Below are 24,269 nucleotides of genomic sequence, written 5' to 3'. Positions count from 1 at the left end.
TCCACTTCTATGTGTTGCAACCTCTGTGGCTTCAGCAGAGGTATAGACAAGCTGCTCAGATCCCTACTCTGACTGCTAAGAGGCTCTGAGCCAACAACCTCTGGGTTTTGGACCCCATGAGAGCCCTGCCAAAGACTGCTCCAACTATACTTATTCAGGAGTAGATTGGCCAATGGGACAGGAGGCAAAATGTCAGGTACTGACTGTGGGCTGGGCAATGGGTGAGAAAGGTAAGCCCTTTAAGTGGAGTTCCCACTTCCATGTCACCTTTCACCATCATACCTCTCATGGGCCAGCTGCACTTTACTGCCACTCTGGAGGAAAACAGCTTGATGTAGATCAGTGACGCACTGTAAGGCCAAGGCCAAGTTATCAGTCATCCTATTTAAGTTAGCAGACTTGCTGGCATCCAGAGTCTGCATAGCTATGGTCAAGGTGTGCATGGAGTCATTTGATTTTAGCATTGATGTTCCATGGTGCTAGCCACTCTACCCATGCAAGAAGGTGTCGTCACCAAGCCATGCAACATCATCCCAATTGTGTAATTGTGGTCAGTGTGCTTGGAAGGCCTGTCAATACATGGGACATCTCTACAGCAGCCATAGACCATCCCTGTAGAGGAGGTCTGGTGGTAGCCTGGCTCTGCAAAAAGCCATTGGTTACTTTGGGCTCGATTATTTTGCCTCCGCTGGGGCCGGGATTATCACCTCCATTTTGAAGTTCCCTCTCCCTTCCTTAGCTTCCATTGCAGGTGAGGTGAGAGTGACTGCCCTTGACATCAAGGCAGCATTTGACCAAGTATGGTACCAAGGAGCCCTAACAAAACTGGAGTCAATGGGAATCAGGGGGAAAACTCTCTGCAGGTTGGAGTCATACCTAGCACAAACAAAGATGGTTGTGATTGTTGGAGGTCAATTGTCTCAGTCCCAGGACATTGCTACAGGAGTTCCTCAGGGTAGTGTCCTAAGCCCAACCATCTTCAGCTGCTTCATCAATGACCTTCCCTCCATCATAAGGTCAGAAGTGGAGATGTTCACTGATGATTGCACAATGTTCATCACCATTCTCGACTCCTCAGGTAATGAAGCAGCCTGTGTCCAGATGCAGCAAGGCCTGGATGACATCCAGGCTTGGGCTGATAAGTGGCAAGTAACACTCGCGCCACACAAGTGCCAGGCAATGACCATCTCAAACAAGAGAGAACCTAACCATCTTCCCTTGACGTTCAATGGTTCGCTGAATCCCCCACCATCAACATCCTGGGAGTCACCATTGACCAGAAATTGAACCGGTCCAGTCACATAAATACTGTGGCTACAAGAGCAAGTCAAAGGCTGGGAATTTTGCAACTCAATTCCTGACTCCCCAAAGCCTGTCCACCATCTACAAGGCACAAGTCATTAGTGTGATGGAATACTCTCCACTTGCCTGGATGGGTGCAACTCCAACAACACTCAAGAAACTTGACACCATCCAGGACAAAGCAGCCCGCTTGATTGGCATCCCATTCACAAACATTCACTCCCTCCACCACTGACGAACAGTGGCAACAGTGTGTACCATCTACAAGATGCACTGCAGCAACTCAACAAGGCTCCTTCAACAGTACCTTCCAAGCCTGCGACCTCTACCACATAGAAGGACAAGGGCAGCAGATGCATGGGAACACCACCACCTGCAAGCTCCCCTCCAAGCCACACACCATCCTGACTTGAGAACTATATTGCCTTCACTGTCACTGGGTTAAAATCCTCAAACTCCCTTCCTAACAGTACTGTGGGTGTACCTACACCCCAAGGACTGCAGCGGTTCAAGAAGTTATCTCACCACCACCTTCTCAAGGACAATTAAGGATGAACAATAAATGCTGGCCTAGCCAGCGACAGCCACATCCCATGAACGAATGCAAAAAAGTCTGCTGCTCCTTTCAAACTGGAAGGCCTCAAATTGGCCCTCCGGCTTTGAGGCCCCTGCCCTTCATCCTTAATTGGATGGCAAGCCCGCCCTCTGGTGTTTAATTGGCCCCTCTGCGAAAAATCACAATGAGTGACTATTTCCCACGCAGTGCGGGCTCCTGACTCACAGTTGAGCCTGACTGCAGGGTTCGGAAGCCCACCGGGAAAATCCTACCCAGACTCTACACTGCTGTTCCTGCCCCCACTGTCTGCTCTTGCTCACTTGTGAAGTGTAAGTCACTGTTTTACTGGTTCCACCAAAGTGCGAGACTCTGAGCTGGTGCTTTGGAATTGCGAGTCCTGTGATGTAACACCCTCACAAGGAATTAGCTTTTCTGAGGATTCGTTGTTCACCAGGTCAATGGACTCCTGCTGCATGTGTGAAGGCCCTGGTGGAGAGAAAAGATATGAATTAGTACCTGCAAGGTAAGTCCATTGCAACTTATCATTATGACGATGATCATATTTCACTTGTTTTTTAAATCAAGTCAACATTACTGAATGTTGTATGGAATGTGGGTGACTGACACTTAACTGCGTCACCAGATAGCTGGGACATCCCCACTTCCCCATCTCCGACAGTCAGGGTTCCTGAAACACCACAAATCTCCAGCGCTTCCTCCTCTGCAATTGTTAGCTGAGAAATCTGTGGAGGGTCATCTCTGCTTCTCTCCCTCTCTCTTGTGTTCTGTAATAGAGGGAAGAACAGACATATGAGTGACTACAATGATATGTGCTCATCTGATGGATAGAGTGCATTTGATAACGGTGACTATCAGGGAGAGGATGAGGGCAAGTGGCAGTAGTGGGTAGATAAATGGGGATGGGAGGGAGTGCATTGGAGGAGAAGAATGTGTGTGCTTGCAAGGCAAGTGGTTGTGAGGAATGATGGATGGAGTAGGCTTGACAAGGCAGAGTTGGGACTGAGATGATGCGTACAGCAAGATGTGGGTAAATGTGCCACTGTACTCACCTTTCCTGATCTGCTTCGGTCATTAAAGCATTTCCTTCACTGAAGCCAGATGCATGGCAGGATGTTCCTGCTGATCTCCTGGGCCACCTGCAGCCATACCTTCTTTGTGTCAACAGCAGGTTTCTTCCTCCCATTACTGGGGAAAGGTATCTCTCATTGCAGCTCCTCACTGACCCCAACAGTACATCAAGGGAGGTGTTATTGAAGCTGCACAACCTTTGACCATCCTGAATCCATTCTCACACCTTAGGCTGAATTTTATAAGCCCGCCGCCGAAATCACGCCAAAGAGCCGCCGTGATTCCAAGTGTGGCAGCTCATTTAAATAGCCGGGATGGGCCACACCCCCCCCCCGATCACATGGAGGAGATGGGCTGTCTGTCCCTGAGCGCAGGCGCTGGCGCCATTTTTAAAGGGCTGTTAGCCCTATTGGTAAATTTAAATATTGCAAGAAAAATTAAATGGAAGAAAATAAATACATTTCTTTTGCCCCTCTCCCACCACCCCCATATCAATTAAATTAATTATTTGCACTTTCCCCACCAAAAACACTTACTTTCACAATCTGACCTTCCCCCACCCAAACTGCATAAACTTTCAACTATAACCCTTCCCACCATCCCCTACACCCCTGACATTCATTTGACCCCATTCTCCCCCCCGCCCCCGCCTCCCCCCACACTGATAAACTTACCTCATTCCCCCTCCCCACCAGTGTTGCACCCCGTTTCCACAGACAGGGATCCAAAGGCATGGCAGTGCCAGCCGCTGGGATGACGTTTGCAGTGGCACTTCAGGAGGCGACAGGAAACTCATTAATGCAGGTAGGCAAATTTAGTTGAATACTTAAATTACGGTTCCGTCGTCGAGAGGCGGTTGGGGGGGCCGCGATGAGGCCTCGCCGCCGCCGGCAATATTGGCACAGGCCCTGCCGGCGTCGAGGTCCGTGGTGGGCCTCATCCGGGACAATCTTCATGCCCCCCTGCCACAGATCCCGACATCGAGGCCTCGATAAAATCCAGCCCCTTGTCTTCTCTGGCATCCAACTCCAAACTCCTCCGAATTCCATCTTTGGATTGGATCTTTAAAAACTGGTATTGAGATTGCGTCATGTGGGTCCTTATCACACTCATTGCCATGTAATCGACAGGAAACCCGAAGTAAAATATATACTGCATTAAAATGCCACTGACAGACACCTTGAATGAACTTTTGGTTCTCCCACATGATATCAAGCACCAGCCCCCCAGCCTCCCCACCCCTGCCCACTGGTCCCAACATGTCTCTGAATTAATATTGGAACCAAGATGGAAATCTAATTTGGATTGCTGTTTGTATTTTTGAAGTATTTTCTCTGTCTTTGTGGTGTCTCTACAATATGTTATATGGCAGGAGTCATATAACCTGCTCCCAGTTCTCCACCAATGTGCACGCGATGCACAGAAGTGACCTAGGTCTCTCACCCTTATCTTTTCCTTCACTGTTGTAGGCTGGGGGAACATAGGGGCGGCACAGTGGCGCAGTGGTTAGCACCGCAGCCTCACAGCTCCAGCGACCCGGGTTCAATTCTGGGTACTGCCTGTGTGGAGTTTGCAAGTTCTCCCTGTGTCTGCGTGGGTTTCCTCCGGGTGCTCCGGTTTCCTCCCACATGCCAAAGATTTGCAAGTTGATAGGTTAATTGGCCATTATAAATTGCCCCTAGTATAGGTAGGTGGTAGGGAAATATAGGGACAGGTGGGGATGTGGTAGGAATATGGGATTAGTGTAGGATTAGTATAAAATGGGTGGTTGATGGTCGGCACAGACTCGGTGGGCCGAAGGGCCTGTTTCAGTGCTGTATCTCTAAACTAAACTAAACTAAACGAATATCTATTATTTTAGTACAGAAATGTTTCCACTTGTGGGAGAATCCAAAAGACGGAGCCATCAATATAAGACAGTCACTATTAAATCCAATAAAGAATTCAGAAGAAATCTCTGTTCCTAGAGAGAGGTTAGAATGTGGAACACACGATCACATGGAGCAGTTAAGATGAATAGCATAGATGCATTTAACGGGAAGCTAGTTAAGTGTATGAAGGAGAAAGGAATAGAAGGATATATTGATAAGATGAGATGAAGTAAGGTTGGAGGAGATTCATGTGGAGCAGAAACACTATCAAAGACCTGTTGGGCTGAATGTCTGTTTCTATATTTTAAATTCTATTCTACGTAATTATTGTTCAGTTTGTGTGGTTACAGTAGTTTGTGTAATTTAGGGAAATACCAGCAAAGGTGATCACAACAAAATAAGGTTTGAAAATTCTGATCAAGAAAGATACATGTCAGAAAAAGCCCAAAGTAATAGATTGGAGAAAAGCCTAATTTTGAGGGGATGAGAATGTAACTAGAGAAGGTAAACTGGAAAAAATTGACAAAAAGAAAGAACAGCAGTGGAAAATATTTAAAAAGGTGATCAACTGAGTTCAAGAGAAATATATTCTGCTCAAAAACAAGAATAAACCAGCCATAAATAAAACATCATGGATAAATAAAGAGATAAGAATGAAACTGAAATGAAATAAAAAGTCATGCATTAAGTTCATAGACAATAAAAAAGAGGATGACAAAAGGGAATACTAACAGGTTAGGAAAGAAGTCAAAAAATAGGAAAGTAAAGAGGAACTATGAAATTGAACTATCAAACAACAACTACAAACTAATCTACAAACACGTCAATAACAAAAGGAAAATTAGAATAGGGATAGAGCCAATAATAGATTCACAGGTAATGACAGCAAAATGATAAAAATATTGAATAGTTATTTTGCCTCCATGTTCACCAGGGATTCTACTAGGGTGGACATGACAGTAGAGATCAAAAACATATAATAACATTTAAGATAGAAAGTGTGGAGATAATTGATAAACTAATCAAACTTAGAGAGGTTAAAATCCCTGTCCGGATGTATTGCGTCCATGTAAATTAAAAGAAGGCAGACAAGCGATAGCACAGCATTGTTACATAAATAGAAAGTTCATTAGAAAAGAGAATAGTATCAGAGGACCAGTGGACAGCTAATGTGATTCCTATATTTAAAATTGTAGGGAACTATAGACTAGTTTGCTTAAAATCAGTGGTAGGTAACATAATGGAATCTATACTTAAAGATTTAATAGAAAAACATCTAAAGCTAAAAATACATAAATAGTTAGCAAGGATTTTAAAAGGGAAGGTCATGCATGGCCAGCCGTATTGAATTATTTTCAGAAATAACAAAAAGATTAGATGAGTGTACTATACCAGATGTAATATATGTGAATTTTCAAAATCACTTCGATAAGGTGTTGCATATTAGTCACATGACTAAGGCCAGAGCATGTGGAATCAGGAGACAAGTAGCAGAGTGGATAGCAAGCTGGCTACAAAACTGAAAGCAAAGTGTAGGGGTTAAAGATAGTTATTCAGGTTGGCAAAAAGTAGGGAGTGCTATTCCACAGGTATTGATGCTGGGATAACTGCTGCTCACCACTTACGTAAACAATTTGGATTCAGGAATTGGGAGCACAATTTCAAAATTTACATATGACACCAGTAATACCGAGGAAGCTTGTGACAGAATACAAGACGACATTAATACACTTGCAGAATGGGTATGCAACCAGTAAATTAATTTAAATATAGATAAATATGAGGTGTGCATTGTGGTAAGAATAATAGAGGCCACGTAATCCTTGTAAAATAAGTCTGAAAGGGGTAGTGAGGAAAAGGGAGCCAGGGTACAGGTACACAAATCATTAAAAGTAAAGATACAGGTTAATAAAGCCAAAAAAAAGCAAACAAAGCGCTGGGATTCACTTCTTGAAGGCTGGAATGGAAAAGCAGAGAAGCTATGTTAGATCAATACCAAATATTGGTTACATCACCCTTGGAGTACTGTGCACAGTTCAGGTGTCTATTTTATAAAAAAATTATATAGAGGCACAGGAGAAGGTGCAAAAAATGATTTACAAAGAGGTGAAAGATAATAACTATCAGGAAAGATTGAACAGATTGGGGCTTTTGGACCCTTCTCTTAATTGCTGCAGGTAGAAACACGCAGCTTACCATTATCGAGCTACTTGTCAAGTAAGGATATGCTATTCATTACCACATCAGTGTGCAGAGCAGGAACAATTCCTGCTCCCTGTGATAAGTCCATCCTTGCAGGTTCCATTAGTGAGCCAAGCTGGCTTGACAATCATCAGCAGGAGTGCTGTGGAAATGTTTGGCTCAGGCACCAGATTACTGGGCCTACTTGATCTAATCTTCTGCCTGGCATATCACATTGTGGCAAATACACCTCAAAAAGACCCAACTTACTTCTCCTCCGAGAGAGATAAACTGTGTACTCTGAAGGCAATATATGTCAATGTATTGTAAGCAAAGAATCAATCAAAATCCGATGTCAAATCCCACATTTACACATCCTAACAAACCCTTATGAAGAGGAGGTGAGGTGGGAGGTAAAAAAACTTGGTCAAGCATTTCCCTAAAGTTCAAAAATTGTGCATATCTATCTCTGTCATGTCTGTTAGAACAACATTTGCCAAGTGGGCAGATGTGCCCTATTACTGCAGAGTAACAATGTTTCAGATCTACTCACATCCTTCAAGGTGATAATATTTGGATGCTGTCCATATCGCAGCAAAATTTCAATTTCCTCTGATGGATCTCTTTTGCTTTTATCAATAATCTGGAAAAAACACAACAAAAGCAGCATTATCAAATTATAATTTCAGAAAACCTTCTGTGTGGGCAATGTGCATTTATGTTTTCCCCTCCTCTAATTTTCCTTCCGATTTTCTTCCTTTACATGTTTGCTCCCTGGAAAGCAATCATGTTGGGATGTAATTTCACTGAAAATTCAGCAGCAAGAGCCCACGAGGATCCATAGCGATGAAAGCTCTGCAGTTCGTCGAATCAGAGCAAGTAAAACCAGAGCAAGTTAGCTTCCCACTCTTATTCTTGCAGAGCAGGAATGGAAGCAAAGGGGCTGAATAATTGAAAACAATGACTAAGTTGTTTTAATTTAACATGACAAAACCTTTAATTACAAAGTACCTACTGCATGACATACGGTATTCAAATCTGCTCATTCCAGTGCAGAAAAACCATACATGCGCTGGAGATGGTGCACTGATACAGTGGTCGCAGAATTCAGTTGCATAGCGCCCATATTTTTGGCACAATAGGTGCTATTTTGGGTCCAAAATTGTGACTGCAGGATGCACACACACTTAGAGTCATAGAGCTTTACAGCACAGAAACAAGCCCTTCAGCCCAACGTGCCTGTGCCGACCATCAGGCACCTGTCCTAACTAATCCCATTTCCCTGCACTTGGCCTGTAGCCTTGTATATTATGGCGTTTCAAGTGCTCATCTAAATATTTCTTGAATGTCGTGAGTGTTCCTGCCTCTACCACCCCTTCAGGCAGTGTGTTCCAGATTCCAACCACCCTCTGGGAGAAAAAAAAACTTCTGCTGCTGGTCACCCCAGACGCCATTATGGTAAGGGCAATACACAGGTGCAGGTAATGTGTGCCGGTAGTATGCTGAGTAGGCAGATCATGACGTTAGTCAGTGTGTAACACTGATTTGACTCTACTGGTGCCATTTTAGGCCTGACACTCCAGATAATGTCAACTATTAACATCATACAGCTGAACATCCCTAACCCTAACCCACTTATCAGTGCCATTTAAAAGGATCATCAACTACATTCAGCTTATGTGCTGATTGATTTCTACTGGCTCTTGTTGGGATTGTAGAAGTGTTTGGTGGTTCATACTCTTATTTCAAGATGCTGACGTCTACAGGAAGTGGTGTGGCATGTGCTGAAGGATTTGGTTCCAACTTCAAGGCTTCTACTAAGACGACTTGCTCCCAGACTTGGCTGTAGTAATTTCTTTCCCCTTGGCCTACAGTATGACAGGGAGAATGAGCTGAGGTAACACAGAGGACGACAAGCTGCTCAAAGAGGGAGCCAGAAGACGGGGAGAAGGGTTGTCATCAGGTGACCATATCCATCCAGGGTGTTCAGGGAGCAATTTTCCTATTGCAAACTCAGTGACGAACAGTGCTTCAGATGAGAGCATTTCATCATGGAGGTGTTCATTGAAATCTGCCACCTGTTAGCTGGAACTGCAGCCTCAGAGCAGGGCAAGGATGGAATTGCCATTGGTTGTGAAGATGACCATGGCCATGAACATTTATGCATCGGAGTCCTTGCAGACTGGCGCAATCAATATTTGCAACATCTCCGAGTTTGCCGTACACTGTTGCGTAAGGGAGGTCACTGAGGCTCTATACGCAAAGAGAGCAGAAGACATTTTGTTCATTCTTGCCAAAGAGAAGCAGACAGAGTGAGCATGCAGCTTTGTGAGGATTGCAGGGTTCCCCATCGTACAGGGTGGCATTGACTGTACACATGGCGCTTGCAGTGCTGCATGTAAATTCCGAGAGGTATCACAAGAGGTAGGAGTTCCACTCCCTCAATGTCCAGCTTGTGTGCAACCATAGTGGTATTATTGATGACTTCAATCTGTGGCAATCCGTTGTACCATCTGCATTTGAGCCATATGACAACCAGAGGGTGGCTATTGAGTGAAAAGGGCTATCCACTATCACATGGTTCTTGACTCCGGTGCACAACCCATGCGCACGTGGGCAGGATGTGCATAATGAAAGCCATGCTGCCACTCAAAATGTCATTGAGCAGACCATTGGGTCTGCTTAAGCAACACTTCCGCTGCCTGAGCCACTCTAGAGGAGCCCTGCAGTACTCACCAGAGGATGTGTCACAATTCATCATGGTCTGCTGCATGCTGCACAACCTCACCATCAAGAGGGCACAGCCCTTGTCGCCAGGTATATGGCGAGCAGCTGAGGAGGAGGATGAAGCGGAAGGGGGGACGCGACCAAGCATCCACATTCTGGGCGGGGTGTTAGTGATTGGCTTATCCAACTGCGGTACCAATGAGCTCAACTCCAGTCCCCATTTACCGCCAGTCTCACACCTTACTTCTGTTACTGACCATCACAGCATCCACTTAGCCCCAATGCTGAAATAAAAGCCACTACAAAACAAACATTCCATATCAACTTTATAAATCAAACCATCTCATATTCCATACAAAAGTCAACTATTCACCCTTGTGTTTTCCCTTAACACTTGTCTTCCATGTATCTTTGCCTGTCTTAGTGCCCATATATCGTGATATCCAAGTAACTGCATCATGGCTAGCAGAAGGCCACTGACTTCCAGTGCAGATGTTCTTCGAGGATGACCTCTAACAACTCTAACCCTAGAAGGCCCAGCTTCAGATTGCACCATCTTATATATATCTGATTTATCTCAGACCAATGCAGATATCATATTTGTATTAAATCACCAACTGGTTTATTGCAGCACTTAGCTCTTACTAGATCTCAGTACAATGCCTTCTCAGAACAGTCTGTGTTTTGTAGAAAATTCTAGGTCTGTGTCTTTTTAGTTTCAATTTCAAACTCTTAAGCTCCACCCATAGGCTTAAGCAATCAAACACAGTGAACACAGATAAGTGGACAGACTAATGCAATCAAACCCAATCCATGCCTTATCGAATTTAATGGCCCAAGTGAACTCACTGGTTTGCACCTCGCAGTCTTGGTCTACAGCATTCTTGATACACTCTTCTATTATATTTTGAGCAACTGATTAAATATTTAAATTCTGGGTTGCTGCTTAAGATCAGCTGAAAACGCAACCTGTGCTTGTTTCCAGTTACTGATGTTTCTAAGGTGATGTTAACTCCTTTATTCTAGTGACCTGTAATATTCTGTTTGGGTTCTTTATCATTATATTATCCTAATTTCCAAATTTAATTAAACCAAAACTTGCTTCTACTTGGGATTAGCTGTGTGTGCGCATCCAGGACTGTTAGTAGTCACTGAGGGGCCCTAGGAAGAGGAACAGATGGGCACATTCCTCAGACTGAAAATATAGAGAGGGACAACAAACAATAAATAAATACCTGACTGGCGAGCATTTGCTCATTAGGAAAAATCCAAATTAATTGCAAGGTTGTATAATAGGAGAGTGATTGAAACAGAACCTGAGGTTCTTTCTAGATGTGTATTGCACCAATTGAACTCCCAGTTAAAATATAATTTTTTCAATAATCCTAAATATTCATTACAAGCACATTTACACCTTAATAATCTTATTGTACCCCAGCTGCACTCCATATCTCATTACTTTCTTTGCATGGATCTGGCTTTAGAGAATACTTAAGATGATAGCCCTGCTCTTTTAATCTCATAGGGACCACATAATAATGGCCATCGCCTACATTGGGCAAATTAGATTCGCAGGAACATATCTGCAATAAGTGATGGGGTCTATAATTACATTCAAACTTTTTCTTCTTCCAATGCATTTGAATTAACTACATATAAATAACAGCATCTGCATCAAGATGATGACCTTCTTATCGATGAATAGTGTCATGCTAGGGCCCCACCTGTCAAGAATGAGGCACATTAATTTTATCATGAATATTGATTTTAAACTGTTACTGGAGTGAGGACTTGTTAAACAGATCAGCTGTGGCTGGAAAAGATATTTGCATATTAACAGATAGTGTTTGTAAGGGCAAAGCAGCCATTCCCTGACACATTCAACCCACAATGGACTTTTGATCAACAGACGTTGAAGATGGGGGAGCTCGCATTCCAGGTCGACTGCTAAGATGGCCGAATACACAAACAGACATGGTCAAACCAGCTAGTCATATAACTAACATGCTGGGCAACCTGAGTTTTTTGAATTTGTACAAACAGTTTGGGCAGAAAGTCTGTTTGCTCCTGGACAGAGAAGATCTCTCTCCTGTCTTCCTGCTCCCATCTCTTTCTCACAAGCCTCTGAATCCACTGAAGACACATGAATGCCAAGAAAGAAAGCTCTCCTACAGCGAACAAGCTTTGAGAAGAATACTGTACCCCAACGAAAAGCAAGATCTACCCACAATCAAGGACACTACAGTGAGCTCTAAGACCCATAACAATAACCCTTTTCAGATACTGCCTCAACTTTTCCACTTTATTTTTTCTTCTGCTCTTTTCTGTCCCTATCTGCACGTGTGTATTACATATGCATGCTATTGTGGGCGCATCGTGTATCTGTAGGCATGAACCAAATTAGAGTTTAAGTTTAATAAAATTTTTCTTTTCTTTTTAAACCTGAGAAACAAGGACTCACCAAGGGGGAGCTAAAAACACGGTGTGTTTAAAATTTAAACCCTGTTACAACTTTGTGTGAAAGTATTTGCAAGGTCCTGTTAAAGGCACATCTCAAAAGTATTGCATCAGATACTGCATCTGTTACTTTGCTAAATTTTCCAAAGATCAGCATGGCAACTTCTTAAAAGTGTAGTTCAGTGTGATGACGGCATCTTACACTCAATCAAAATAATTAAACTGTGTGGAACTGAGCTGCACAATCCAGCAAAATCACAGGTTTGATGAGTAGCCTGTGCTGAGTAATTTTATCTCCCCTAGGGTAGCAGTTTGGAGCTATAGTTACATCCCTAGATTATGGAAGGAAAAGGTCAGCCAAGGTATCCACTCCTGACTGCTTTTCAGTGACTTCTGTTGAGAACCAGTGCAGATGTCGGGTGAAGTTAAAATTGAAAATGCTGGAAATACTCAGCAGATTAGGCAGCATCTGTGGAAACATAAACAGAGTTAACGTTTCAGGTCAATGAACCTTTGTGAGACAAAAGGTTATCAACTTGAAACATTGGGTGGAATTTTGAAATCTTAGTCCCTGGCAAAAGGTTGGGACCTGTAGTGGGTCAGGAACCTAATTGCTGCATGAGTGGGCTTCACCGTTGCTGTTTAACTCAATCATGGCATCAGCATCCCACTTCTGTGGTTCCCAGTCAATCAGAGAGGTTAGGTGGGATCACATGCCAGATGTTAATTAAGGCTCTCGATTTAAAGGGACCTTGGAAGAGGCCTGAATGTCTGCAAGAACTCTTGCTGAGGAAGGAATCAGAATGATCCATAATGGAAGGAAAACCTAGGAAGGCCATAATGGAAGCAGTGAGAGCCAAGTAAGAAGTCCTCCTCCCTGAGGACGGGAGGAGAAGGTCAGCCATCCTTACAAAGCAGGTGTGACTGCAGATAGCAGAGGCTGTGAGCAGCAAGAGTGTGATACCTGGATCTAGTACCGCAAAAGGTTTAATGACCTCATTAGCGACTAGCAAGGTGAGTGGTATGCCAATCTCAGGTGGCAGCCATCACTCTTTCATCTCTAGCATTCTCCTGTACAGCACTCCTCTGACCGACACATTTTGTCGTTCCACAAATTCCTTTCTCTCCACCATCTCCTCAAATATCCATCTCAACGGACAACACTCACACTCACCCTCATCCTATTAACCACTTGCACCCATCCCTCACTGTCACATCCTCAAAGGTTCTCATTCCATCCTGCACACACATTCCACTTCTCAGACTCATAACTCTCTGCTAGCTCTCATTGCAGGAGAGTGCACAATTCCAGGGAGAGGCAGAGAACCAGGGCTGGACCTGCACCCATAGCCACCCTGACCGCAATGGAGGAGAATGTCCTGGAGAACAGCAGGGCGGCACTAGCACTGGCCTATGGCGATGGAGAGATGGGGGTGGCCCAGAGACCTGGTAACAATGCCACTTGGCACTTAACAATCACTCATGTTGAATTGATATCTACAATAACTGAACTGTCAAGATGTGATGAGTTTTTACCCTTATTGGCAGCCAACATTATCTCAAGTCTTTCATGACTTCTGCACACCCTCCACAGGGCAGATACACACACTTCAGTGAGTCCTGTGTGCAGATAACTAGATTGTTACATGATGAAGCACACAACACATACGAGCAGAGACAGCATTGGAGAGTCCCTGTTAGCGGGTGTAGGACATTCCAAATGCTGATCAGCTGGAAGTAGATGCTGTGCCTTGGGGGTCATCCATGGAAAGGGCACTTGTGGAGCAGTAACAGGAAATGTGTATGCTGTTGTCAGCATTTCCAGTGACAGTACTTATCATTGAAGAGAGATTTGGAGGAGTCCATCTCTATCACAAGTGCCATGATGTCTCAGGCCTCTGTGCTGATGTCTACATCCATGGAAAGAGTGGCTACCTGCATGAAGAATCAGACCCTGCAGGCAAACAAGTGCATGTTGGCCCTGGTCAATGGCCTGCACACTCTGGCTGCCACTTTACAGAGAATGGAGGAAATCCTTGCCTTAGTGACTCAACACCTCACTGACGCGCAGCCAAGTGCTCTCTGGTTCTTGGCTAGCAGGGAAGTGCAGGTGGGCTTTGAGAGGGAAGATGAAGAAAGGGCACATGGCAGTGGGGGCTCTTCTCAAGATGCTCCCACTTCTCATCCATTGCCCCCTCCTCAGACATAGGTGCATAAGCTGCCTCCTGCCCCAATAACTGAGTTTGCCCCTGCATAGGTGCAGATGGGGCTCGAAAACTCAGAGGACATCCACCATGGGCATCTCATGTCTCAGAGCAGGGGAATGAGCTGCCTGCCTCCAGTTCAGCTGAAGCCACAGGGGTAGCTCTATGTAGGATTGATAAAAAACAGAAGAGGAAGATGCTTTAGTTGCACAAAGAGATTCACTTGGGTGCTTATAGCAATGTTAATGTAGTAATAATGGTCTTTATTTCAATGAATTGAAGACTTTATTTGAACTCATCAATCTCATGGCCTCTACATTGTTGCATCCCTCATTCACCCTGGATAGAAGCCTTCAGGTGAATGATATAATCAACCTTTATAAGGAGGAAAGAGTGTGAATGTAATGGTTGGCTGTTTCACTGTTAGAATGAGATGTGTCTTGAGGGTGGAGAGGTGCACGGGGTTTCTGATGGAACTCTCAGATGGTTGCATGCACACTAATTAAGTGAAGCACGCCTGGATGAGTCTATAGCGGGCTTCTCTGGCAGCCAGATGCGTGGCTGCAGGAACTATGGGCACATCTGGCCTCTTGTCCTCCTCAGAGACAGGATTTATAATCATCTTGAAAAGAATAAGTTCATTAGCGATAGTCAGCACGGTTTTGTGACGGGTAGGTCGTGCCTCACAAACTTTATTGAGTTTTTCGAGAAGGTGACCAAACAGGTGGATGAGGGTAAAGCAGTGGATATGGTGTATGTGGATTTCAGTAAGGCGTTTGATAAGGTTCCCCATGGTAGGCTATTGCAGAAAATACGGAAGTATGGGGTTGAAGGTAATTTAGAGCTTTGGATCAGAAATTGGCTAGCTGAAAGAAGACAGAGGGTGGTGGTTGATGGCAAATGTTCATCCTGGAATTTAGTTACTAGTGGTGTACCGCAAGGATCTGTTTTGGGGCCACTGCTGTTTGTCATTTTTATAAATGACCTGGAAGAGGGTGTAGAAGGGTGGGTTAGTAAATTTGCGGATGACCCTAAGGTCGGTGGAGTTGTGGATAGTGCCGAAGGATGTTGTAGGGTACAGAGGGACATAGATAGGCTGCAGAGCTGGGCTGAGAGATGGCAAATGGAGTTTAATGCGGAAAAGTGCGAGGTGATTCACTTTGGAAGGAGTAACAGGAATGCAGAGTACTGGGCTAATGGGAAGATTCTTGGTAGTGTAGATGAACAGAGAGATCTTGGTGTCCAGGTGCATAAATCCCTGAAGGTTGCTACCCAGGTTAATAGGGCTGTTAAGAAGGCATATAGTGTGTTAGCTTTTATTAGTATGGGGATCGAGTTTCGGAGCCACGAGGTCATGCTGCAGCTGTACAAAACTCTGGTGAGACCGCACCTGGAGTATTGCGTGCAGTTCTGGTCACCGCATTATAGGAAGGATGTGGAAGCTATGGAAAGGGTGCAGAGGAGATTTACTAGGATGTTGCCTGGTATGGAGGGAAGGTCTTACGAGGAAAGGCTGAGGGACTTGAGGTTGTTTTCGTTGGAGAGAAGGAGGAGGAGAGGTGACTTAATAGAGACATATAAGATAATCAGAGGGTTGGATAGGGTGGATAGTGAGAGTCTTTTTCCTCGGATGGTGATGGCAAACAGGAGGGGACATAGCTTTAAGTTGAGGGGTGATAGATATAGGACAGATGTCAGAGGCAGTTTCTTTACTCAGAGAGTAGTAGGGGCGTGGAACGCCCTGCCTGCAACAGTAGTAGACTCGCCAAATTTAAGGGCATTTAAGTGGTCATTGGATAGACATATGGATGAAAATGGAATAGTGTAGGTCAGATGGTTTCACAGGTCGGCGCAACATCGAGGGCCGAAGGGCCTGTACTGCGCTGTAATGTTCTAATTCTAATTCTAAGAGGTCCAGGCTACTGCTACATCGGCTGTTCCCATGCTGCAGTGAAGACTGACAGCAAGGAGGTTGTGAAGCACGTGAGTATACTCCAAGTCACTCCAAAAAGTCTCTCAAAATAGTGAATTCAGGAAGACTGAAGTAATCCAGTAAACACAACCTTTCATGTGGCTAACCACAAGCTTGCCAATTTCAGTATTTGATACCTTCCTAGCAGGTCAATTTCAGTAAGAAATCACTCCTCCTGTGCACTCGCCTCTTGCACCTTGGCAAGATGCAGAGAGATTTTGGAACCTGTGCGCTGCCTGTTCAAGCCAGAATGTGGGGTTAAAGACACACATAATTGGTTCTTTGAATGTTTTAATTAGGTTCCTGACAGCTGCATGGTTATCCACTTACCTCTGAACCCCCCTGGATCAAACCTGAAAATGGGCGGGATGATGTCACATTCCCACTTTTCAGGGATTTTCATCCACCGCCCACCACCCCTTCCCTGTTACAATTCCCCCCATTAACTCTGTTTCTCACTCCACAGATGCTGCCTAATCTGCTGAGTATTTCCAGCATTTTCTGTTTTTTATTTCAGATTTCCAGCATCTGCAGTATTTTGCTTTTGCCAGGTGAAGTTCTAGGGTAAAGACAGAATTAGATTGAATGCTGAAATAGTCAGCCAGCATTCACAGTCTAGGCTTATGCACAAAGAATGGGAGATTTGCATGGAATCCTTGAACAGCTCGTGCAATCGTATCCTTGTAAATGTCAGCATCTTCAGGAAAGGAGGGGAGAAAACTAGGGTTGGGGAGATTTAACGTGTGGACACCACCTGTGGTGGAGAACTTGGTGTGTGCACCACTCCCCACTGTTTTTTTAATGAATACAGCCCGTTTCCTGCAGTGCAAGATGAACACTTACCTTTACAGCATACTCCACGGACGTGACTTTGTGAACACATCGCTTGCATACTGAGTATGATCCAACACCAACGTCCTCTTTCAACTCATAGCCGTCTGTGAAGTGAATATTGCTCCCGTGTAACTGCTGGAACAGAATTGTGAATGAAAAATGGAAAATAATATAGAGTATTGCTATTAATCAGAATGAGTGTCTGTATTTAAGAACAAGCCTCATATTTTATGTTTGTTTTTCAGCTAAGTTAATAAATCTTGAGTAGCAAATACTATAATTTTGTTTTCATAATGATTTGTCTTTGTGTCCTTTTCTTTGTACAAATGTGGTAAAGTTGTATGGAGACACTGTCTCTTAAAACCTGCCAATGATCCGATGAAAGGTTATGTCTGTTTCTCTCCCCACAGATGCTGCCTTACCTGCTGTGAATTGCCAGCATTTTCAGTTTTTATTTCAGGTTTCCAGCATTGGCAGGATTGTGCTTTTATATTACAGTTTGCCTTAAGAGAAAAGGTACGCCTAATGGTAATTCTCTGTGACACAATACCTTTGATATCTGTACGAGATACCATGGCCAGGATTTTGCAGTGGTAAGGAAGGTGAAACTGTCAGCATTCACATCATGACTCCACTGAAACTGACAGCAACATCAGAAATCCGTACATATGCAGTTAAGGGCAGAAATAAAGAGGTTGCCAGTTTATTCTCTGCTTTTCCAGAGGGTGTGCGTTTGAGGTCCCTCCAGACTCTAGCCAATTAGAAATCATTGAATTGTGGAGAACTTCCATTCTTATAGTCTCATTCTCACTGTAAAAATCCTTGAAAACGGTATGCCTATCGAATGAAGTATAACTGGGTTTTAATGGTATACTAAGTTCATAATTACTGCTAAACAACCTCACTAGCCCTGAAAGAATCATTTTACATTTGCTGAATGTCTAATTTCTCCATTATAAGAAATTCCACACACCTTAAAAAAAATAACGTTTGTTTATTATATTTGAGCTTCTACCTTAATCCTATGTATAGCTCACAATCATTTATTTCAGTATCTGCAAAAATTTAAAATTTAAAGCAAAGGGATTCAATGGTTTTTACTTCCTGATTTGCTGTCTGTGAGAATTCTTCAATGTGATTGACTGTTTACCCTGCTTGATGGTATCACGGTTACTGGCTGCCTGGAGATCCCATTGAGTTGGGGCCAGAAAAAGCCTATGGTCAGGAAAGGGAAATCCAGGCCACACAGATCATGAGATCTTTGTGAGCAGCTTTCTTCAAAGTCAGCAGCAAGTGCCATTTCTTTGCCATTGACCACAAAATCCAGCTCAACATATTACTACAATCAGATATTGCTCAAACTATATTTATAAAACAGAACTAAATAGGGAGTGCTTTATGGTAGGGACATTCTTTTCAGATTTTCATCTTCCTTTAATCACAAAGGAAATCCTTACAAAATACCAATGAAGTGTATTTTGATGATAGTGTGGAGGATGATTTTTTTACTCATTCCTGGAATGTGGGCGACACTGGCTAGGCCAGCATTTATTGCCCATCCCTAATTGCCCTTGAGAAGGTGGTGGTGAGCTGCCTTCTTGAACCTCTGCAGTCTGTGGGGGTTAGGCATACCCATAGTGCTGTTAGAAAGGGATTTCCAGGATTTTGAGCCAGCGACAGTGAAGGAACGGTGATATAGTCCCAAGTCAGGATGGTGTGTGCCTTGGAGGAAAACTTGCAGGTGGTGGTGTTCCCATGCATATGCTGCCCTTGTCCTTCTAGGTGGCAGAAGTCACGGGTTTGGGTTGAAAGAGCGTTGCTGCGATGCTGCAGTGTATCTTGTAATGGTACACACTTCTGCCACTGTGCATTGGTGGTGAAGGGAATGAATGTTGAAGGTGTTGGATGGGGTGCCAATCAAGCAGGCTGCTTTGTCCTGGATGGTGTTGAGCTTCTTGAGTGTTGTTGGAGCTGCACCCATCCAGGCAAGTGGAGAATATTCCATCACACTCCTGACTTGTGCCTTGTAGATGGTAGATAGGCATTGGGGAGTCAGGAAGTGAGTTACTTGCTGCAGAATACCCAGCCTCTGACCTGCTCTGGTAGCCACAGTATTTATGTGGCTTGTCCAGTTCAGTTTCTAGTCAATGGTAACCCCCAGGATGTTGATAGTGGTGGGGGATTCAACGACGGTAAGTCCATTGAACATTAAGGAGAGCTGTTTAGATTCTCTCTTGTTAGAGATGGTCATCGCCTGGCACTTGTGTGCCGCAAATGTCACTTATCACATATCAGTCCAAGCCTGAATGTTGTCCGGGTCTTGCTGCATCTGGACACAGGCTGCTTCACTAACTGAGGAGTCGTGAATGGTGCTGAACACTGTGCAATCATCAGCAAACATCCCCACTTCTGACCTTATGATGAAGGGAAGGTCATTGTCGAAGCAGCTGAATATGGTTGGGCCTAGGACACTACCCTGAGGAACTCCTGCAGTGATGTCCTGGAACTGAGATGATTGACCTCCAACAATAACAATCATCTTCCTTTGTGCAAAGTATGTCTCCAACCAGTGGAGAGTTTTCCCTCTGATTCCCATTGACTCCAGTTTTATTAGAGCTCCTCAATGCCATACTTGGTCAAATGCTGCCTTGCTGTCAAGGGCAGTCACTCTTACCTCACCTCTGGAGTTCAGCTCCTTTGTCCATGTTTGGACAAAGGCTGCAATGAGTTTAGGAGCTGAGTGGCCCTGACAGAACCCAAACTGAGCGTCAGAGAGCAGGTTATTGCTAACCAAGTGCCACTTGATAGCACTGTCGACAATCCCTTCCATCACTTTGCTGATCATCGATAGGAAACTGATAGGGCTGTAATTCGCCGGGTTGGATTTGTCCTGCTTTTTGTGTGCAGGACATACTTGGGCAATTTTCCACATTGCCAGGTAGATGCCAGTGTTGTAGCTGTACTGGAACAGCTTGGCCTGGGACGTGGCTAGTTCTGGAGCACAAGTCTTCAATACTATTGCCAGAATGTTATCCGGGCCCATAGCCTTTGCAGTATTTAGTGTCTTCAGCCGTTTCTTGATATTGTCTCAACCGACCACTGCAGTCAAAGGCCCCAATCAAAATGTACAATACTGATTGTGGTGGGAAAAACGCACTGTTAATTCAATCCCGTCCCTCCACAGACCGCCTAACATATCATTTTAAACTTTCCAAATTAAAGACAAACACAGCAATTGTACCATCTATTAACCCCCTGAATGAGGCTAACTAAACCAGGTGTCTTTAAATCAACAAATTAACTGTTTAATTGGAAAAACTAAATTCTTAAACACTACTAAGATATAAACATTTAAAATAGAAAAAATTAGAGTCCTTGCAGATTTACGCTCCTGCCAGATGTGGTTGCTTGAAGTCCTCACAGACATCCGATGGGGAAAATAAGGTTCTTCAACAGTAGAACAATCCATAGTCTAATTCAGAAGTCAAAATTGTTGCTCCTTCTCCAGCAATGAATTTCAACAATTAGCAACTTTTTAATGAATCAATTTGGCTTTAGAATTTTTTGAGGGATAAAAGATTGTCATAGTCTAACTTCCCTTTCTTCAGGTTAAATTTATCAGAGGTCTCTATTTTGGCTTGACTTTTAAAAATGTTGAGAGGGAATAATAAATAAACAGACTAAATTCTCTTCCTTCAGTTTAAATGGTCTGAGAGCGCTCCTTTCAAGTGCTAACACACAGCTGTCTGTCTATTTCTCTTAACTGTCTCTCAAAAGCCAGCTTTTCAATTAGTTTCAAACATCATTCAGCAACAATGTATCTCTCGATGCTCAGTCCAAATGGCTGTATCCGGGCAATGAGAATGCTCTCTTTGAATCACCGTCTCCAAATGGCTGTATCCCGGGCAATGAGAATGCACTCTTTGAATCAGTTTCTGGAGCCTGCTGCCTTAAAGTAGCAATGCTTCCTTTCCAGTCTTAAAGGCAAACTGCATTTTTACCGAGAAAAAAAAAACTACAGGATCATAACAATATCTCGTGGAGTGAATCAGATTGACTGATTCGGTGATTCTGGGGACCTTGGGAGGAGGCCGAGATGGATCATCCACTCAGCACTTCTAGCTGAAGATGGATGCAAATGCTACAGCCTTGTCATTTGCACTAACATGCTGGGCTCCCCCATCGTTGAGGATGGGGATATCTGTGGAGCCTCCTCTTCCTGTTAGTTGTTTAATAGTCCACCACCATTCACATTTGAATGTGGCAGGACTGCAGAGCTTAGATCTGATTTCATAGAATGCATACAAGGTAGATTTCTAGATCAGTACGTCAGGAACCAGCTAGTGAACAGGCTATTTTGGATCTAGTATTGTGCAATGAGAAAGGGTTAATTAATAACCTTGTAGTAAAGGGGCTATATGAGAGAATTTTATATTGCGTTTAAGATCTTGAGGGGACTTGACAGGATGGATGTTGAAAGGATGTTTACCCTTGAGGGAGACACTAAAACTAGGTGACACAGTTTAAAAATAAAGGGTCTCTCATTTAAGACAGAGATGCGGAGAATTTTTTTCTCTCAGAGGATCGTTAGTCTGTGGAACTCTCTCCTCCAGAGAGTGGTGGAGGCAGGGTCATTGAGTGTTTTTAAGGCAGAGGTAGACAGATTCTTGACAAACAAGGGAGTCAAAGGGTATCGGGGGTAGGCAGGAAAGTTGAGCTGAGTCCATAAACAGATCAGGCATGATCTTATAGAATAGTGGAGCAGGTTCAAGGGGCCAAATAGCCTACTCCTGCTCCTAGTACGTATGTTTACATTTGTATGTATGTTTGAATGTGATTTAGTTTTTAGTTAAGTCCAAAACCAGGGTCTTAAGTCGAAGGTAGATTGGGAAACTACCTTGAAAGATATTACAGTAGACAAATAATGGATAGTATTTAAAGAATTCAGACATCATTTGCAATGTTCCTTTAAGCCACAAAAGCCCCATAGAAAAAGTGGTCCAACCGTGGCTAGCAAAAGAAGTATTAGAGCAAAGGAAGAGGCTTATAATATTGCCAAGAAGACTAGTAAGCCTGAGGATTGGGAGGATTTTAGAATTCAGCAAAGGAGGACCAAGAAATTGATAAGGAAAGAGAAAAGAGAACATTAGAGTAGAATAGCAAGCAGCATAAAAACAGATTGTAAAAACTTCTATAGGTAAGTAAAAAGGAAGACATTAACAAAAGTAAATCTGGATGCCTTAGAGACAGACACAGGTGAAATTATAATGGAAAATAAGGAAATGGCAGAGACATAGAATAAAACCTTTGGGCTGAATTTTGTTCTGCTCCCGACATCGGGGGTCGTGGGGTGGGGAGGGGTGGTAGGCAGAAGATCGGAGTGGCAGTGGCCTGCCACGGAAGCCAACGCCGGGATTGCTGGGCCCAATCCTCCTGGCGGCGGGGAAGCTCTGTGGTGGGCTCTCCACCACTCTGCAAAGGGACCGTGGTTTAAATATTTAAATTAACCCGGTGCATTCATTTTGTCACGGTCTTGTGTTTTTTTTCTCTCTCCTCGGAAATATTGCGTTGCGCCTTTAAGAGCCTAAAAGAGATCAGCGCATCTTTAAGAAATCTCCGGAGACAGTGAGCCAAAGTATATTCTAGTTGCCAGGCAACAGCCATACAGAGAGCGAGAACAAAGATTCAATGTTGCAATTGTGTCTTTTAAAATTTAGCTGAACACCAGTCAGTTGAGTGACAGATTGTTCCAGAAAGTGATGGAAGGAGAGCTCCCTGAGACAATTTAAATTGAAGGAAGAGAAGCTGATTTATTTCTCCCTCAAACTTATAAAAAGCTTCAAGCTAAATTAATTCCTTAAAGAAATAGGAAAAAACGTTTTTTTCTTTCAAAACAAATTATTGATCTGCTGTGTTCATCGCAAGATAAAAGAAGAGTTTAATACTACAACTGCCGAACTGAACTGCTGAATTTCTATCTTTGGAAGGATCTTTGGTTTCATCAGGCCTTGGAAGACTGCAAGTGAACTTTGACTGTGTTGTATTAGAAGACCATTCATCAGGAGCGTAATCTGCAAAGACTTTATTTTTTTTCTATTTTTCTATCAGCTAATTTAAAACCGAGTATATGTATGCGAATTTGGGAGTAAGATTTTTAAATAAGAAGTGATAAGGTCTTTAGATATTGGTTTATCTTAATAGTGTTTAAGATTTTTTAGTTTTTTTTAAATGAGTAGTTAATTTGTTGATATCTAAAGATAACTGGTTTGGTTCGCTTCATTTGGGGGTTAATAGATTGTTCAATTTGGCTTTTTTTTCGATTTCGAAAGCTTAAAGACATTTTTTTTTATTATTCATTCATGGGATGTGGGCGTTGCTGGCCAGGCCAGCATTTATTGCCCATCTCTAATTGCTCTTGAGAAGGTGGTGGTGAGCTGCCTTCTTGAACCGCTGCAGTACATGTGAGGTACGTATACCCACAGTGCTGTTAGGAAGGGAGTTCCAGGATTTTGACCCAGCGGCAGTGAAGGAACGGTGATATAGTTCCAAGTTAGGATGGTGTGTGACTTGGAGGGGAACTTGCAGGTGGTGGTGTTCCCATGTATTTGCTGCCCTTGGCCTTCTAGTTGGTAGAGGTTGCAGGTTTGGAAGGTGCTGTCTAAGGAGCCTTGATGCATTGCTGCAGTGCATCTTGTCGATGGTACACACTGCTGCCACAGTGCGTCGATGGTGGAAGGAATCAATGTTTGTGGATGGGGTGCCAATCAAGCGGGCTGCTTTGTCCTGGATGGTGTCGAGCTTCTTGAGTGTTGTTGGAGCTGCACCCATCCAGGCAAGTGGAGAGTCTTCCATCACACTCCTGATTTGTGCCTTGTAGATGTTGGACAGGCTTTGGAGAGTCAGGGAGTAAGTTATTCGCCACAGGATTCCTAGCCTCTGACTGTATGATGTAACCTGTGGAGCAACGGGACTGAATTGACAGTGCATTTCTCCCACTGTGATCAGAATCATATATTTTGATTGGGGGCTTTGTCCTGAGTGGTTGTAACAAATAAAATTGAATTACCCATGATCTT

The 24,269-nt window shown here is 43.7% G+C and overlaps 1 protein-coding gene across 4 annotated transcripts in view; it reads right to left on the bottom strand.

Moving 5' to 3' along the window:
• rps6ka2 (ribosomal protein S6 kinase, polypeptide 2) overlaps nt 1–24,269 on the bottom strand; it is a 665,937-nt gene that overhangs the window by 71,973 nt on the left and 569,695 nt on the right. For 3 of the 4 annotated variants that reach the window (XM_068044824.1, XM_068044826.1, XM_068044823.1), the window contains 2 exons: nt 17,203–17,328; nt 7,553–7,642 (listed from right to left, as the gene is read on the bottom strand). In XM_068044824.1, the coding sequence (XP_067900925.1) occupies nt 7,553–7,642; nt 17,203–17,328 (216 nt within the window). The remainder of the gene's footprint in view (nt 1–7,552; nt 7,643–17,202; nt 17,329–24,269) is intronic. The other variant, XM_068044825.1, reaches the window with a different exon arrangement.

The sequence above is a fragment of the Heterodontus francisci genome, chromosome 13, assembly GCF_036365525.1.
Source record: "Heterodontus francisci isolate sHetFra1 chromosome 13, sHetFra1.hap1, whole genome shotgun sequence".
In the NCBI taxonomy this organism is placed as follows: domain Eukaryota; kingdom Metazoa; phylum Chordata; class Chondrichthyes; order Heterodontiformes; family Heterodontidae; genus Heterodontus; species Heterodontus francisci.
This window is presented reverse-complemented; position numbering and strand designations above follow the sequence as displayed.